At 50.1% G+C, this 12,500-nt stretch overlaps 1 protein-coding gene across 2 annotated transcripts in view; it reads left to right on the top strand.

Annotated features, from left to right (window-relative positions):
- The window catches only part of jarid2b (jumonji, AT rich interactive domain 2b), an 85,297-nt gene that overhangs the window by 59,071 nt on the left and 13,726 nt on the right, over positions 1-12,500 (top strand). For both annotated transcript variants that reach the window (XM_035528955.1, XM_035528956.1), the window contains exons 5-12: positions 582-746; positions 4,493-4,686; positions 7,404-8,715; positions 9,251-9,771; positions 11,167-11,259; positions 11,432-11,550; positions 12,013-12,083; positions 12,215-12,329. In XM_035528955.1, coding sequence (XP_035384848.1) covers positions 582-746; positions 4,493-4,686; positions 7,404-8,715; positions 9,251-9,771; positions 11,167-11,259; positions 11,432-11,550; positions 12,013-12,083; positions 12,215-12,329 — 2,590 coding nt within the window. The remainder of the gene's footprint in view (positions 1-581; positions 747-4,492; positions 4,687-7,403; positions 8,716-9,250; positions 9,772-11,166; positions 11,260-11,431; positions 11,551-12,012; positions 12,084-12,214; positions 12,330-12,500) is intronic.

Genomic DNA, 12,500 nt, shown 5'->3' with positions numbered 1-12,500 from the left:
TATCCATTTACTCTGTGATTTATGTCGGTCTGTTCCTACAAGCACCGTGGATTCCAAACGCTTCTGATTCTTCTTGTTTATAGGGTGCATTTATAGGAGGTTGTAAGCGTGACGCACAATGCTTGCTCTGTGATATGGGCGGGTGTAATGTATTTGTTTTATTCGTGCCTGGGTGCACTGGATGCAGCTCTCAGATTAACACACAGAGCAGATGTAGCCTGTGGGAGCAGCAGCTGTGGGTCCCTAGTGGGGTGTGTGTGCCTTATGCCCCTTGACCCTGGAGGGCTGCTGAGGTCAAGGGGGAGGGGGGTTTCAGCTGCAGCACAGACTGGCCTCCTCAGCTCCTCACCCCTCTGCACCAGAGCTGGAAGTAGAAGCCCCTGAGATGGAGCGTCTGAGTCATCATCTCCCACGCCACCTTCAGTTCAAGGTGGCTTCATTGCTATGACTGGATGAAGTGCAGTATTGCTAAAGCATGGTAGATGTATTCTGTTTGTGCCTGTTTACATTCAGGGAACGTGAAAAACTGCAGTAGTCACAGCATTAATGATAACCAGAATGCCCCCTCCCTCCTGCTCCAGGTTCTCCGGCCTTGCCCAGTAACATGTCCTGTTTCGGGAGCTCCCAGGACGAGGATGAGCTGCAGGATGATGAGTGTGATGAGGTGAAGGTGCAAAGCGTGGCCTCCACATCGTGCCAATCCACTCCCCGCAAAGGCAAACCACAAGGCAGGATGAATGGCCAGGGTGAGCCCTGCATACCATAGTACCGTGTGTGTGTGTGTGTGTGTGTGTGTGTGTGTGTGTGTGTGTGTGTGTGTGTGTGTGTGTGCATGTATGCATGTATGCATGCATGGGGGGGGGGGGGGGGGTGCATGCATGTGTACTCATTTGATAAAAAGACAATTCAGAGGTGTCTGCCTAGTTATTGCTGGTTTGATCCAGAGGCTGATTAATCATTAGATGCAAAACAGTTTGATATGTTTTAATAGTGCATGTTGGGGTGTGTGTGTGTGTGTGTGTGTGTGTGTGTGTGTGTGTGTGCGCGCGCGCACGCTTCCTGCATGGCAATGGGAAACTCAGGTGAACTGTGACACAGCTTCCATCTTTCCTCTCCAATTATCACTTGGTATGAAAGGTGGTAACAACGTGTTTATAGATTCAGCTCATATAGGCACGTCGAGGGTCGGCAGTAGACACACACCACTGCACGCTTGACCCTGCCCCCAACATACACTTAATGCTTGCGCTCTCTCTCCCTCTCCTTTTCACCTGCAGAGTATTTTGTAACGCCTGCCCGTATTTAGTTCTGCATACCTTTAGTGTATGTTAATGAAGCATCACACTAAAAGCAAAACAGTAGCTCAAAGGCCTGAATAATGACACGGCTACGTTCTCTCTCAGCACGTAGTGTGTTGAGTTCATTAGCAGTCAGTCGTCGCCACCCAAACATACACACACACGCTCATTCATCAGTTTGTGTTGCCATCGCTACGCACTAATAGAGTTGGATCGTGAGCTGACATTTGTCTAGTATTATTTGTGTGTGGCTGTTCTTTATGTGAGAGTCTTAACATGACGAGTCGCGCGTCAGCCTGTCGCAGGTTGTGACAAGTATACCGTACACACACACACTCCTCTTCGATAACCTCAGGTCATGCTGGTGCGAGAATGATGTGTTGTGGGTGTGATGGTTCTACGAACTTTTGTTGCTCACGCCACATACGACCCTGGTGAGTAGCACAGTCTGGCTAGTCAGAGCTATAGCTCCACCCCTTCTCTTTATCTCTCTTCTCACTTTCTCTCTTTCAAGTCACGATGGCTTTGTTGGCTATAATAATGACTATAATAATAGCTACAATAAGTGCAATAAAAGCACCCCCCACCAATAAATTCTGGTACTACTGATATCAGTAATAATGACTGTGGTAATACTATTAATGACGTCTCACAAGCCATTAAGACATTAACAAGAAATGATGACGGTTAATATTTAAACACATTTAGTGAAATGTGTGCGTGTGAATGGTTGGAGCAGTAGGAGTAATCGGAGAGGAGCTTGTTACTCTGACATTCTTTTAGTCTCTCAGGTGATGACATGATGCTACATCTTTTGCAGTCAGCTTTTCTGTGTGCCCTATTCATCATTCTTCTTGTTTGGTCATATTATTGAAATTTTCACATTTTCAGGTTTTTCAATTAGAGCAGAAAGTACATCTCTGTCGCACCCTCACCGGTCAAGAAGTGAGCACATGTTCTTTCCTCTTTGGTCAGCCAGGTCTGTCTGTGTCTCTGCCATTTTTTTATAGCCAGACTGTTCTCACTGATATGCACTGGGTTAAGATCTCTCTCTGCTTTGTGTCCCTGACAGTAAGGAGATACTCTACCAGTTCATACTCTGTGTACAGGGCCGTATAACACACTCTAATTTACTTTGAGTTTTAGTTTCATGGTCCCAGTGTTTGCAACAGTTCTTTTTTTTCTTTGCTTGATAATCTGATGTAATTCTAGCAGTGCTGTTGAGAGGCTCATCTGTGGTAGTGATCATTACAGGGTTATTGAGCCTCAGAATCAACTAAGAGGACTCTTTTCAGGGTTTGGTTTTTGGGTTTGTAGTCTTAAAATGCATACTGAAATGTGGGGATCTTTTTTGTATGTTTATTGAGAGTGAAAATTATTTCTCCCATGCATGAATTGGTGGACATTTTCCTTTTGGGTTGTTAAAATCATCCAGGGCTTCTTCTAATGCATGCTTGTTCCATCTAGTGTAGCTATCATGACTGAGTGGACCCCATTTCCTCAATTCTATGTGGCACAATTGGCTATATTACACTGTCAAATAATTTGCACCAAATTGAAATGGGTGTACCGTTGTTATAGAGTCTTCTCTTTATGGCATATAGTGCTGTGGGCTTCTTCCCTTAGTGCATTCACTGCCTTGCTGAGACTCCCTGATGCAGTAATGTTGAGGCCGAGGTAAGTGTACGGCAACATGTGCTCTAAGGTTCTGCTGCCTAGCGTGAACTGGCCTCTCTCTCTCTCTCTCTCTCTCTCTCTCTCCCTCTCTCTCCCTCTCTCTCTCTCTCTCTCTCTCTCTCTCTCTCTCTCTCTCTCTCTCTCTCTCTCTGTCCACCTGATCCGGATATATATGTGTGTGTGCTGTTCTGGGCAGTTCCCACTGAAATCAGGCCAAGGTTTAGAGTTCCCCCTCTAGATTTACACACAGGGATCAGCCACCTTGCACTGGGCTGAACCCTGACCTCCGTCAACTCCCAGAGTGCACTTGTATGTATCTGTGGGACAGCGGACGTTTGTGTGCATGTGCACCTGTGTATGTCTGCGTGTTTGTATGAATGCTTGTGCCTGTGCATGCGTGCGTGTGAGATGTGACTACTCTTATTGGGCTTTCCTGTGCGCATATCACATGTCCGAGTCTGGAGCACTTTGTGTTCTCTGTCTCGGCCTGCTGGGGGGGGAATCCACTCTGAGCTGTCAACTGCGACCCTCCTTGAAGTTGAGCAAGCTTCTTCGGCCGGTGCCTTGTCGGGCCAGGATTGGGAGCTCAGGCAGCCGGGGGAGGAGGCCAGCTGAAGACACTACGTGCGCACGCGCTCACATGCGCATGCACATGACTTTCTCCTTTCTCTTCTCAGCCCTGTACAGTCTGAGGCGGCCCCCTCTGGCTGTTCTGGCCCGTGTCAAAGATGACGCTTTAGTATAGCTCACAGGCAGAACTCAGTGTGTGCGGGTATGTGTGTGTGTGTGTGTGTGTGTGTGTGTGTGTGTGTGTGTGTGTCTTTCTCCATAAACAAGAGAAACTGCAGTGCTCAGTTTTCCTGTACTGTACCTCAGTAACCCAGCAGTGTGTTTACATTTCTAGTTTAAATACCTTTTATCGAATTCAGGCCTCAGCAACTACCAAACACACACATGCACATACATGTCTACCTGACATGCAGCTACACAGAGCAGGCACTGCCCCCACCCAACAATATTAAATCCCTGTAAAATTAAAGCTGGTCTGTCCTATATATAAAACAGGTCTGTCATTAGTGCTCAGGAAAGCAGAGGTCTGTGCTGGCGTGTGTGGGGAAGGAGGAATGTGTGATGGGTTGCAAGAAGGCATACATTTCATTTGTTGTTATTTTTAAATGCAGTCTTTCGCGATTGTGTGTGATGTGATTTAGATGTTGGCATGTCCACACCCGTGATACCCATGCAGTGCAGAGTAGAACCGAGCCGTCCAGGTGTGGAGTGCACTTGTGAGACAAGCCTGAGTGCCCCACTCCTGCATGCTTTAATGTCTTTGTTTTACTCAGAGCAAAGGAACAGCATGTGTTTGGCAAGTCCCGCTGAAGCAGCACGTTGCCTTTGTGTGTGTGTGTGTGTGTGTGTGTGTGTGTGTGTGTGTGTGTGTGTGTGTGTGTGTGTGTGTGTGTGTGTGGGGTATGATGTCAGGTTCTCACCCCCCTGCTCTCCCCCCCCCCCCCCAGTGTTCAACGGACACACCAGGCCCGCAAAGGAGAGGGAGTGCCCACCACGGCCCAAAAGCAGGGAGCCTTCACTGGGGAAAGAGCGGGCAGAGAGGGCTGGCACTCGGAGGGAGCTCTCCCTCTGCGCCTCAGTCCGAAGCCATGCCCCCAACGGCCTCAGCGTGAGAGGAGCAGCAGAAGAGCTACGCAAACAGGTGTGTGTGTGTGTCAACACTCTGTCAAACCTACCACACCACCAGCCATAGCAGCTAGTCACTACACCACTAAGGGAGGGAAGATCAAGACCAAGTAGGACATGTATGACATCTGTCACGTGATCTGTCTCCAGTCAGCTTGTCTACTGACTTTACGTGCTACAGATGAACAAAATCAAACAGATAAAAGGAAAGGACTGGCTTGTCTAATCCAGCAACCTTTATGCTGGCCCCTCCCTGCCCCCCTCTCTGCCTCCGTCTTTGTTCACGTTGTGCTGTAATAGATTCTCGGTCATTGGGATGGATTAACGTTTAGCACTGGCTGGCTCTATTGTTGACTGGGGGAGTGGAGAGGTTGACCCTGTCTTAGACCCTTCAGGCAGATAAAGACCTGTTATTACTGTGACCAGAATTTTACACACACACCATCTCCCATGTCACTCACACATGTATCATGTTGTGTTTAAAACAATAAGCAGGGTGGAAAGAGACCATAATACTATGATCACTCTCTCTCGGTCTCTCTCATGTCAGTTCCCTGGTATGACATGGTAAGACTGCTGACTATACTGCTGGATACTATATATGTATGTTGTTAGTGGTTTAGTAAGGCCTAGCATCTTGATTCAGACAGATGAAGAGAATACATTTACATTTATGGCATTTAGCTGTTGCTTTTATCCAAAGCAGCTTACAATCATGACTGAATACAACTTGAGCAATTGTGGGTTAAGGGTCTTGCTCAGGGGCCCAACAGTGACAACTTGAACCAGCAACCTTCCGATTACAAGTTAAGTACCTTAACCACTGAGCCACCACTACTACAGCACAGCGACTCAAACGTGTATAAGGGCTGTATATATGTGCATGATTGCATCATGTGCGGTTAAGTTAGGTGTCTGTGTGTGTGAACAGACATGCTGCTCTCTTCCAATGAGCTGCAGTTCTGCAGATGTTCTGCATGAAATCTTCCTGCCATCCTCCAGCTGGTCTATAGCAACACATGATGTCATCTGGACTCTCTGCAACACTCCCCTCCCCCAATTCATGGGCGCTAGGAGCTGAACTCAGTGAACACCTCTACAATCTCTGTTTCTCTCTCTCTCTCTCTCCCTCTGCCTTTTTTGCCAAGCTGTTCATTTAGTATATACCTTCCATCAATCTCTTTATTTTCCATATCTTCCTTTCCACTCATTGCTTCCTTCCTTCTCTCTCTCCCTGTCTCCTCTGCTAGTCTACTCTTTCTTTCTCTTGGCTGGCAAAGAAAAGAGGATGCTTTGCTCTACTGGGCAGAGATTCATGGCAGGCTGCTGGAGTCTCTCCCCCCCCCCACCTCCTCAGGCAGACTAAACACTCGCATGCATAGATGGTTCCCACGCACGTGCGCCGGGCCTGGGGAAGTTCAGCCAGCGGCGCCAGCAAACCCTCTAGTGTCCACATTGCTCACTGCATGCATCCGCATGGCCCAGACAGCGGCCTGTAGCAAGCTGCCGGTTCGACCCAGCATGGCTGTCATTGCAAGCCTGTGTGCTGCAATGGCACTCATAAGCCAGTGCCAACGCTGCAGGCTGAAGAGGGTGGAGCTCCTAAGAGAAGGGGTGGAACCAAGGCACACAGCCAGGGTAGAGTCACCTTACACCTGCCACCTGCAGAGAGCATCCATCATGCACACCTCAGGGCTTAGATGACTGACTGCATTCTGAGTCTATATATCTCATCTCCCCCTCCTTCCCTTTGTTTTGGCTCAGCCAGCAGGGGAAACCGATGAAGGGAGTCACGTTTCACTCCCCCTTATCTTTTTAATAGCCTCTCTTTGTGTTCGGCTGCCCCTGATAGGAATACAATGGATGCCACATCCGGCCTCATAAGCCCTTAGGAGCCCCTTAGCAGCCCCTCCACGGGCTGCCCCCAGTGGATCACTGCAGTCCTGGCCCAGGTCACTTAACTCTATTTTCTGTGGACTACTTCTGTTGAGGGAAGTTGAGGGAATGGAGCCTGTGTCTTATAGGGCTTCTATTATAGCCACATCTCTGCGTGTATGCGTGTGCAAGAGCATGCCCGTGGCTCTGAACATGTCGCGTCTTTGTGCTTGGCAAGTTTCCCGCCTGCTTGTCAGAGTTCAGCATTTGCAGCCACTTCTCTCTGTCACAGTCCCCTGGCATTCAGCTGTAAAGTTTTATTAGAGCCCAAAGGCTGGTCGGCACTGTCCTGCTCTGAAGTGAGCACGCGTGTGTACAGGATGATGGAATTCTCGCAGGACACCACCCTGACGCTGGCGCGCTCTTTTCCACAAGCCCCTCTGAGTGGCGGGTGTCTGCTTGCAACCTGAACGCCGTCTACAGGATTCTGAGTGCCTCCAGGGACTTGCAGACCTCAGCCCTTTATCTGAAGCAGTAAAGTGGAATTAATCGAGCTTAAGGGAGCCACACTGCCGAGAAGTGATTTTATGTGCAGGGATTTTAGCCGTAGTATTCTAGAGTCATTTTAAAAATAAGCAGTAGTTGGCAAAGCATATAGTCAGTCTCTCTCTCTCCCCCCTTCCTCTGCCTCTGTCTGCTCTTCTCTTTTTACTCCTGCTATAGCTGAGATAGTTGTATCCAATAGTTACATCATACTATCAGTGAGGAAGTGAAGTGTATTACTTTATCTTTAATGTACAGGAAATAAGTCTTGGATGAGTGATTACTTTTCTCCCCGTCTCTCTCTTTCTGTTTTAGGCCTCGAAAGTGAATGGCATTTCACGGCTGTCCAGCTCAGGTGTGCACGTGGCTGCAGCCAGACACCTGAAAGACTACCGTCTGCCGTCCAGAACTGTGAAGTACACAGCCACGGTAACCAGGGGCCACGTCACCTACACCAAAGCCAGAGGAGAGCTAGTGAAGAAAGCAAAGCTCAACCACACCAAGCACCCTGTTGTTGGCACCACCCAGCGATCCCACAGCACCAATCAGCAACCAGCCAGCAATGACCATGCCGCCCAGCCCCCCCACTCAGGAAAAGCCCAAAGTAGCAATGCAAAAACCCGTAAACAGGTGCTATTATTGAATGGAGTCCGTGGTGTGGCAGACGAGGGCGTCAGCGCCCGCTTTAATGGCCGGCTCAATGGGCGGCATCGCCCCAGGGAGGAGGAGCCAGAGGCTGAGAGGCAGAGGCCGAACCGGCAGGGCCTACGCAACTCCAAGCGCAGGGTAGACGCAGCAGCCGTAGGGGCAGCTACAGGGACAGAGGGTGCAGAGGTCAAGCCCAAAGACTCCATCTCGGAGACTAAGAAAGCCAAACTGCAGTGCTGCCCCCTGGTGGAGACACGCAGCAAGAAGGCGCTGGATCAGGACAAAGCCTCTAGGGCAGTTGCTAACGGACACAGCATCACGGAGATGGCCGCCTCCCCCACACAGAAAACGGGTCCTGCCCCTCCTCCCGCCTCCCCAGAAGTCCCTGGCTCACCCGGCACACACCAGAGCCCAGCCAACCCAGAGCCGGCCCGACAGCGGCCCAAGCGGGCCTCGGCAGGCAAGCTGATGTTCATGAGACAAGCACAGCAGAGGGCGCAAGCGAGCACATCTCTGAGCCGCTACGCTAACACTACCTCAACCGGCAAGCCCTCCAGAACAGCGGAGCCTCAGGTCCCGGCCCCGCCCCCGCCCCCGGTCCCGCCCCTGGCCCAGGCGCGGGCCGACAGGGAGCGGGAAAGAGAGAGAGAGCGCGAGCGTGAACGGGAGAGGAGCCGGACGGAGCTAGCCGCTCTGCCCGAGGTGCCTGTGTTCGGGCCAAACGCACGTGAGTTCCAGGACCCGCTGGTGTACCTGGACTCCATGCGGGAACGGGCGGAGTCAAGTGGCCTGTGCCGCGTGGTGCCGCCCTCCGACTGGCGGCCCGAGTGCAAGCTGAAGGACGAGATGCGCTTCGTCACACAGGTGCAGCGTGTGCACAAGCTGGGCCGGCGCTGGGGGCAGAATGTGCAGAAGCTCGCCTGCATCAAGAAGCATCTCCAATCTCAGGGCATCACTATGGACGATCCCCCACTCATTGGTGAGTGACCCCTGCTGGCTCTGCCCGCCTCCACACGAGCCATCACGTCTGAAACAGACACCAAGCACTAACGTTGCCCAGTGTCATGCTTACAGGTAAGGTGTGGTCATTTGAGTTATTACATAAAGATAATTTAAAGGAATAAAAATGTGCTAAGCTGAAATAGTTGCAGTGCCTGGCTAAGCAGCAGCCCAGGAAAACAGCCATGTGTTCGTTCTGGAGCCGTGGGCAGGCTGACTCCTGGGACCAGCCTCCCAGTGCTGGCCTCTGCTTGTCCTCGCCATCAGCCTGGGCTTGTCTAAAATTAGTCTCTACCATGCCAAACGACGCGCTCTTCTGTTTTTTTGTATCAACGGATGTGTAGTGAACTGTGAAATGGGGAAACATTTTATATTCTGTTTTACCATCAGTACCCCCTGCTGTTTAAATCGGTTTTCTTGCAGCGGTATTGGAGAGTGCTTGGTGCCCATCAGCAAGATGACAAATCACTCGCTCTCCTCCCTCTCTTCCTCTACTTCTCTCTCTCTCTCCACAGGTGGCTGTGAGGTGGACCTCGCCCGTTTCTCTGAGCTGCTCCGCGACATGGGCGGCATGCACCAGGTTATGGACCTGAAGAAGTGGAGCCGCCTGGCTGACCTGCTCCGCATCCCGCGCTCAGCGCAGGACCGCCTGGCCAAGCTGCAGGAGGCCTACCTGCAGTACCTGCTCTCCTACGACCAGCTGTCCCTGGACGAGCACGGCCGGCTGGAGTGCGACGTGCTGGCCGAGAAGGAGCGGCTGGAGCGCCGGCGGGGCCCGCTGGAGGGTCACCCCGACGGCTCCCAGGGTGCCCTCGCTCTGCCCCGCTATGAGCCAAAGAACGGCCTGGCGGGCCCGGGTCACCGCAACGGCTTCCACGCGGCAGGGATAGAGGCTGAGGCCCCGCGGCAGGCTGGCCGCCGGCGCCTCTTTGCTCAGGAGAAGAGAGGGGAGCGGTTGGAGGGCCATGGGCAGAACTGCACGGAGGACGAGGAGGACGAGGATGTGCTCAGCGACCAGCACAAGTGCATATACAAGGTGAGTGAGTGGGAAAGGGAGGCAGTTAGGGAACGTTTCCATCTTGTTCGGATGGCGTCGTTACAAGGCCGTGCTTGCGTGTGGAGTGGCCTTTAACCTGTGCTCCGTGTCCAGCTTCTCTGAGGTTGAAGCTGGTGTACTGTCTGGCTGACTAAGCAGTCAGCTCTGTTCCCCAGTGTTTAGCCTCGTTAGCCGGGCTTGTGAAAGTGCCGTTTCCTCTGGTAATAAAGATCTTAGCAAATTTTGCAGGGGGAGACGCACGCACTGGGAAATTGTACGAGACAGTAAGAAGGTAAACATGAGCTAATTAAAGCTCATCATGACAGGTATTGAAACCAGCAGGCTTTGGTTTCTTACACATGCTGTGTTTAGGGGGAGTGTTTCTGACTGGTGGGAGTGTCTAATGGTTGCTGAAATTCTCCTAAACTCAAATCTGATGTCATTTTCCAGATTTGTGTGTGTTTGGCTGTGAGTGTGACTCTTCTGAACTGTATTGGCTGGAGTATGTTTTGAAAGTCTGCTGAAATTGCCTGAATGTAGGACAGTGGTTGAGTTTTGTAACTCCTATGAGAGGATACTTGTCTCATGCATTTAACTCTAGGCACAGGATCTCTGTCTCTCTGTCTGTGTGTGTCTCTCTCTCTCACTCACGCACACACACAGTCTCTCTCTTTTGCACTCACTTGACGAAGCCAACAGCATTGAATTTGTGCGTGCTACCCAAACCTCTCCTCCTTTGAACCTGATTTCTATATTTAACTTCTCCTTCTTCTAATATGAACCATGCTTGAGCAACGCTGTTCATACAATGGGTGATTTTCAGTAGCACATGTAGAGAGAGACACAGGCAGACAGGGAGAGAGGCCAGCCTTTCAGCAGAATTTTAAATCTAGTACTGGCAGATTTATCGTGCGCTTCAAAAGTGCTTCCAATTTTGTGAGGGTGTCCCATGGAAGGTTCACATTTAAGAGTGAATGTGTACACACTCGCGCGAGCGCGCACACACAAACCTGTACTGTCTCACACACACGCTAATTCACTCACACGCGCTCACACTCACTCACTCATGGACTTTTGGTATATGGTGTAGGCACATGGAGTACATAGAGGCCATGTGGGTTCCTGCTGCATTCTTCATTCATTCTGCCCTCTGCTATCTCAAGTGGATACTACAGCACATCCTCTGAGCATAATCAAATCTCACACCATCAAGCTCTTTTATGGTGTATGTATCCATTTAAACAGCAGGTGATGCTAACACCAGGGATATTTGACCTTTGTCCCGTCTTAAAGACCAAAGTGTGGACTGCTCTGTGTCTTTTCCCACTATGTTTACGTTTAAAATGAGTCCCCCATGAAAAGTGATTGTTCTCTGTGTGTCGTGCTGGTTTCCAGGGGCGGTCCGTGTCTCTGACCACATTCTACAGAATAGCTAGGAATACCATGATGATGTGCTTTAACAAGGAGCCAGGAGCATCTGAAGTCGAGGTGAGTATGTGCACACGCACGTACGTTCCTGTTGTTAACTTTAATGCACCCAAAGCTCTCTGATCCTGAACCTAAGATGAATGAGTTTATCATCCTGTGTTGTTTGACTTATCTGCTGGAGAACATATTAGAGGTGTTGCTGTTTCTGCTTCCCATCCTCATCCTCCCGCAGCAAGAGTACTGGAGAATAGTGGAGCAGAGGGACTGTCACGTAGCAGTGCATTGTGGGAAAGTGGACACGAGCACACATGGCAGTGGCTTTCCTGTGGGCAAGTCTGAACACTTTGCAAAGTAAGATCTTCTCCTCGCTTTGCTCCTGAACGTGCTGCTCTGTTCCCTCTCCTGCTGCCCACAGACTGTAAATGCTAGTTTGTAGTTCAGTGTTGAGTTTGGAGATGAAGTCTATGTGGGATATTGCTGCTTTTAAAGATGAGATTGCTGTAGACTAGTAGATTTGAGAGAGAGAGAGGTACAATGGATACAACGTGGTTTTAGATTCATGCATGCAGGATAGGTTGGACATTGGTTGGCCTGAATAAAATGTACAGGGCCTTTTGGATATACAGGCCCTCCTTTGGGATTTAAGTGTGATCTAACAAACCTTTTCCAAACACCAACAAATCCAAATGTTGCGTCTGTGTGATATCCATGTCGGTGACTACCAGGAGGTCTCTAACATGTTCTCAACACTCACAATGGTTCCTTTTGTGAAGTTCTGAGTGTATCCCCTCTCTCTCTCTCTCTCTCTCTCAGGCATGGATGGAACCTCACTGTTCTCCCCCATAACTCTGCGTCCATCCTGCGTCACCTCGGGGCTGTGCCGGGTGAGGTTTCAGGTCTTCTCTCCGAAGTCATTGAGAGTGCAGGAGAGTTGTGCTCAGTGAGAGGGCTCTGTGGTTAACCTCTCCATCTGTGTTGCTCTGTCTCTCTCTCTCTCCCTCTCGGCTGTGTGCAGGGGTCACTGTTCCCTGGCTCAACATCGGCATGGTTTTTTCTACCTCATGCTGGTCACGAGACCAAAACCGCCTTCCATACATTGATTATTTACACACTGGTGCTGATTGCATTTGGTGAGTTTCTGCCTTGAATTATGCATGTTTGTATTGTATTGTGTTCCAAACCAAAAACCTGTGTAATATAGAGGGAATTGGGTTTGATATTGAGAAACAGACTACAGAAAACATTTGGACATTTATATACTTATATTGATATACTCATATTTATTAGAAATGGGAATTTTA

Source organism: Electrophorus electricus, chromosome 8, assembly GCF_013358815.1.
Source record: "Electrophorus electricus isolate fEleEle1 chromosome 8, fEleEle1.pri, whole genome shotgun sequence".
Taxonomy (NCBI): Eukaryota; Metazoa; Chordata; class Actinopteri; order Gymnotiformes; family Gymnotidae; genus Electrophorus; species Electrophorus electricus.
Note: the sequence above shows the minus strand (reverse complement) of the source record. Positions and strands in the feature narration are given on the sequence as shown.